Source organism: Lagopus leucura, unplaced genomic scaffold, assembly GCF_019238085.1.
Source record: "Lagopus leucura isolate 7727_CA_CO unplaced genomic scaffold, USGS_WTPT01 Super-Scaffold_100001, whole genome shotgun sequence".
NCBI classification, from domain to species: Eukaryota; Metazoa; Chordata; class Aves; order Galliformes; family Phasianidae; genus Lagopus; species Lagopus leucura.
This window is the reverse complement of record NW_024962262.1, coordinates 32,147,707-32,153,772: the sequence shown is the minus strand read 5'-3', so window position 1 is coordinate 32,153,772 and position 6,066 is coordinate 32,147,707. Positions and strand designations below refer to the sequence as shown.

Here is a 6,066-nt window from a genome sequence, read left to right as displayed (position 1 = left end):
GCCATATCACCAACATCTGCCTTCAGTGCTGTGGGACAACATAATAAAATTGGAGGCATTATATTCAGAGCAGCTGTGGTACAGTGATTGTGACACTAATACTATAATTTACTTTTATTCTTTTTCTTACCTTTGTTGCATGTGTTCTGTCTAGAATATAAATGGTATACCAAACTATATTTGTGTTTGCACACTGCTTGTGGCACTGGCAAACTATGTAATGAACTGTTTTTTCCTGCCATACACATTTTTTTTAAGAACACTGATAGCTTTTTCTTTCCTAATAAAAAGGTACTGAAAACTTAGAAGAGTCTTCAACTGAGGTTTAGTGTCAGTGAAACTTTCAGGGAAGGTATAAAAATTCTTCCCCTAGATTTTTCTTTTCTTGCTGATATATTTAGTATAATCTCCATCATTCATAGAATCATAGAATGGCTTGGATTGAAAGCAACCTTTAGGAGCATCTTGTTCCAATTCCCCTGCCACTGGCAAGGTTGTCAACAACAAGATCAAGAACTAGATCAGGTTACCCAGAGTTGCATTTAGCCTGGCCTTGAAAACCTCCAGGGACAGGATGTCCACAACCTCTCAGGACAGCATGTTCCAGGACTTCACCATCCTGTAGTTAACAAAATACGTAAGTTAGAGATGTAGTCAACGAAATACGTAAAGCGGGGGCTGTCAAGGTCACCAGGCGTAACCAGGCGTAATCTGTGTGGGCCCCTTGCGTGGTTAGTTAATACGTGAAAGGGGGGCTGTAACAGTCATCAGCCTCTGCGGGGGGCTCCTTGACTCATAAGAAAACCATGATGAGACATGGCAAGACAAGACATGCCACACATCTATTGGACACAGATAACCGTAGCAAGGATGATTGGTAGCACTGTGATATAAGGGACAACTATAAGAAGAGTGTGTTGCTTGCAATAAGTGCCATTTGCCGCTCACCACATTGGTGTCATAAAAGCGTGTGATTTGGCCGGGGCTGTCTGAGCACTTCACGACGGGACATTAATCAGAGGTTGCCGAAGCAAAGGCAACAAGTGGTGACCCCGACGTGATAATGCCATGTCCCAGTCGTGAATGTGTGACAGCTGGTTGCGCGACGGACGCAGGAGCCCGAGGCGGTAAGGCGGCGGAAGAGCCGGAGGGACTGATCCCCCTGGGGCTGTGAGCGCAGCTGCGAAGTTATCCCACAGCGGTAGACTTGTGGAAGGTGGAGGGCTGATCACCCTGGACAACCATGGAATCCGTCATTAAGTTATTGCATCAAGCTTGTAAGGACTATTTCAGTGAGGATGCTCCTTCTGAGAAGGACATTGCCGCTGTACTTACTCGCCTGGAAGAGGAGTGGAATCTTCCCTCCCCTCAGGGCATTTTAGACCCCACTAGATGGGATGCATTTACATCCGCGCTTGCGCAGCGTGCGATAGAGGAGCAGAAAGTTGCGGAGCTTAAAATTTGGGGGTTGGTCCTCGGCGCTCTCCGAGCCGCGAGAGAAGAAGATAGAATTCCTGAAGCTGCGCGCGTTATGATGGGTTTGGAATTTAATAACACCGTGAGAAACGGCGCGGGAAGTGTACTTTCCTGCAGGTCCCCCGAGGAAGAGAACACCGCAAATATGCCCTCAGCTATGGCGACTAACATCTCGTTCGCACCTTCAGCACCCCCTTCTGCTCCCCTCTCGGCTCCAGCTTCGCATAAACAAATAGAAGAAGACTGCGCTGAACTGTCTGCACTTTTATCTTGCAAAACGGCTCAAGTGCAGGAATCCAAGGTCGCTGAAACTCCCCAGCCGTATCCAGGACAACCGCTGTATCCTTCTCTGTGTAACCTAACACCACCTGTGGGGGCAGGGAAAAAAGTGAGCTGGGATGGGACACTTGCTGTCTCCTCTCAGGAGGTGGAATGCAGTAACACCCAGGGGGGTGGGGACTGCGGGAAAGGCCTGGGTACGGATTGGTCAAAAGTTAGGGAGGTAGTAGAAGAAAAAACAGCAGAGAGAAAGGGAAGCGATGTAAGTTACAGGCGCTGGGATGATAGTGTCCGGCCAGCACTGTCCACCCTGACTGCGCCTGAAGGTGTAGGTGGCGTCCGGCTGGTGCCCTCTGCTCAGGTTGCACCCGATGGAGAAAGAAATAACGATAGTCTCCGGACCCACTCTCTGCCACAGTGTTCAGGCCCATTGACTCGACCCACACATCCTTCTACAAGATTGAGTGCGTATGCAACCAATCAGAAGCCTCTACAACAGTCAGTGCTTGATCAAAGGGAGATGGGCACAGTGGGAGCGGTGCGGAGCCCGCAGCTTCCAGCTGTGACTGAAAAGGATACCGAAAGGAGAGAGGTGAATTTGCATTTAGGAGTTAAGAGAGATGCACTAACAGATGGTGAGAAGTTTAGATCTAGCCTGATAGAGGAAGGAAGAGTTCTGGAGATCTTCCTGATAGTAGGGAATGATAACAGAGGTCCGGGAGGGGTATCCCTCGATCTGAAAGGCATCACATGCCTGATAGATTGTGCAGAGAAATCGGGATTGAAATCACTCCTCACTTTAAATGCATTAGAAGTCCTGACAGCATCAGGCCTTCTCTTTCCTCATGTAACAAATCTTATGTGCATGGTGCTTAAGCCAGTGCAGTATACACTGTGGGCATCATAATGGTTTCCCTTCATGGACAGGTGGCCAGACTGAGGCCTGGAGAACAAGCAATTCCATACAGCTGGTTTGTGAGAGCAATGCTCTCAAAGCCTGAGACATCTGCCTTGATATTGAACAAATGTTTATCATTTTTGAGGTACACTCCAACAGGTACCTGAGACAATGTTGGTATATATTGAGCATAGATAGTGCCACTAGAGCTTTCAGCAATCGCTCTAATCTCTAACCTCTCTGTCTATAACTTTACTAGTATTGTAGGATGTGGCTTTAATTAGTGTCGGTGACATCACATCAGTTCTTGCAGGATAATTATACGGTGATTAAAGACCTATCACCTACTCCAAGTGGGATGAATCTCGTTTTGGCTTACCAAGGAAGGACATTGGTAAGGAACATTTTGCAACATGATGACCTGCACCAGTTGCTGAAACGTGTCAGAGACAATGGACAGAAAACCTTGATCACCGTTCACCATGACACAGAAGAGATACATCGTGTCCTAGAGAGAGTAAAGAAGGACAGAGAACACCACTGATGGGAAGTGCTTCTGGGATGGTCCACCAAAGCGACGAGAATGTTTAAATCTGTTTAACTCTATTCGTTATTCAGTTATAGTTGTATTAGGTCTAATATTAATAGGCTTTACACTTATAGTCATATTATATATAGGCATATAGGTATATTACATTTATAAGCATAGTTTAAGACATTAGAGTAGGATTATTTGGCGAATCGCGATGTAACGGGGCAAAAGGCTTAACCGAGAGGACAATGGCATGTATAGGCGCAATGCGGGGATTTCGGGGTGTACGCGGTTAGGGTCCTCTCGAGTTGTAGTAGATTTGCTTGAGCTTAGGGAGGGGGAGATGTAGTTAACAAAATACGTAAGTTAGAGATGTAGTCAACGAAATACGTAAAGCGGGGGCTGTCAAGGTCACCAGGCGTAACCAGGCGTAATCTGTGTGGGCCCCTTGCGTGGTTAGTTAATACGTGAAAGGGGGGCTGTAACAGTCATCAGCCTCTGCGGGGGGCTCCTTGACTCATAAGAAAACCATGATGAGACATGGCAAGACAAGACATACCACATGTCTATTGGGCACAGATAACTGTAGCAAGGATGATTGGTAGCACTGTGATATAAGGGTCAACTATAAGAAGAGTGTGTTGCTTGCAATAAGTGCCATTTGCCGCTCACCACATTGGTGTCATAAAAGCGTGTGATTTGGCCGGGGCTGTCTGAGCACTTCACGACGGGACATTAATCAGAGGTTGCCGAAGCAAAGGCAACACCATCCCTCTGTGAAGTATTTCCCCCTGACATTTAATCTAACTCTCCTCTCCTTTAGTTTAAATCCATTCATCCTTGTCCTATCACTACCTGTTTAAAAGGTTGATTTTCCTCCGTTTATAATCTCCCTTTAAGTTCTGAAAGACTATAATTAAGTCTCTCCAGAGCAGACTCTTCTGACTGAACAAGCCCAACTCCCTTAGCTTGTAATTCATAGAATTAGAGAATGGCTTAGTTTAGAAAAGACTTCTGCAGGTCATCTGGACCAACCCTCTACTTAAACAAGGGCCCCTCAGAACATGTTACTCAGGACCATGTCCAGATGACTCCAAAAGAGGGAGATTCCTCAACCAGGCTGGCAGTACTCAGTCCATCACACAATAATGAGGCCCTTCTTGATGTACAGATGAAGCTTTCTCTGTTCTGATTTGTGACCATTGCCTCTTCAGGCACCAGGTACTGCTGAAAAGAGTGCCACTCTATCTTCTTCACACCTTCCTGTCAGATATTTATAGACATTGAGTCCACATTATTAAAAGCTTTCTGTTTTCTGGGGTAAATAGTACCAGCTATCTCAGCTTCTCCTCATAGAAATACTCCAGATCTTTAACCATCCCTGTGGCCCTTTGTTTGGTCTCTCTCCAATAGTTCCATGTATCTCTTGTTCCTGGGGATCCATAACTAGACATGGTACTCAGAGGTGTGTCCTCACCAGTGCAGAATAGAGGGAAAGGATCACTTCACAATCAAGGACAGTGCTAAATAATAAAATCAATGTAAGTAAATAAAGAAAGAAAAAAAAAAATCACTCAAACCTTCAAAGAATATTAATCAGCAGTGAGCAATTACTGGCCATTTTCTAAAAGCTGGTTCTATTATTAGGATGCAAATAACGGGTAGGAGATGTTCAAATTCCCTAATGTTTTATTTCTTACTCTTTTGGGAGTAGGATTGCATATGGTTCTGCTAAAGGATTAGAAACCTATAATTACATTTTTTCCTTAGTGCATTCTATCACACAATTTTCTGTCTTCCACAGAAACTCATTCTCTTTCAAAGACAGAAAATGATCATTAATTTCAATAACAGCCTCGTTTTCAAGTGAGTCTGAAATTAAGAAGAAAAGTTTCAGTTTAACCAGTGGGAAACAAAGGTGATTTTTGTTTGTTTGCTTTTTTTTTTTTTTTAATGTATTTTGTTTTTATGTGAACTAAAGGGTCAGTATAGCCATAGAGTCAGGAAATTGTATGAGTTAGTGTAAGCTAATGGAAGTGTGGAAAACAACGCTTGTTTTCTTTTTCTGTGAAGTGCTTTGAATGAAATTCTTCACATTTGTGAGCAGCAATGTAGTGAGTGAATTACTGGTATAACAAGTGCAGTATAGTTCTGTCACCTGTCTTCAAGTGGCAGTTGCAGGAGACAGAAAGATAAAGTGTAAGTAGACAGTTAGGTCTGGATATATTTTACATTGATCAAGAACAAACCTAACTTTCCTATAAATCTAATTCTGCTATATTTATTCTGGGAGTTCTGATTCCAAGTCTAGTGATCTACAGGTCAAAATTTTCGTTACACACATAGTACTTCAACAATACTGAAAACTACTTAGCATATCCACATACAAAACTTCAATGGAGAATTTTATAGAGTTTCATAATAGCCAAAATAATTTTCTGAAGTTTGTTACTATTCTGAACATATTGCTCTAGAAAAACTGTGAAATTTATCAGGGCACTGTTGGATTTGTATAGGGTTCATAAATCATGCTAACAAAGAACTACTACAACAGCAATATAAAAATGTACCTGGAAATATAATTTAAATAAAATTCTCTTTTATATTTGTTAGATGATGAAATATTTCTAAAAATATTTTATGTTTGGTAGTTTAACCTCAATTTTTTATGTTAATAGAAACCTCATTTCATGCTAATTCTTTTTCAGTTTTCTGTTCTTGGTGTTGTTCTTTGTCTCACTGCTTTTTTTAATGTTTTGTCTCTCAGTATTTGTATACTATCTTTTCAGCGCGATTTTCTCAGAATATGTATTTTTGATTCATACAAGTGTCACGGAGTTGATCAGATCAATCTATGTCCGTGACAGGGGCGACAGGCCTC

General features: G+C 42.9%; 1 protein-coding gene across 1 annotated transcript; it reads left to right on the top strand.

Moving 5' to 3' along the window:
• Positions 1-1,243: 1,243 nt before the first annotated feature.
• LOC122177401 lies at positions 1,244-3,791 on the top strand. The gene is made up of 2 exons (XM_042866775.1): positions 1,244-2,219; positions 2,967-3,791. Exons 1-2 carry the CDS (start codon positions 1,244-1,246, stop codon positions 2,969-2,971), a joined length of 981 nt encoding a protein of 326 aa, XP_042722709.1. The 3' UTR covers positions 2,972-3,791.
• Positions 3,792-6,066: the final 2,275 nt, after the last annotated feature.

Coding starts and splice junctions, on each gene's coding strand:
- LOC122177401 (XM_042866775.1), top strand. CDS start 1,244: ATGGAATCCGTCATTAAGTTATTGCATCAAGCTTGTAAGGACTATTTC.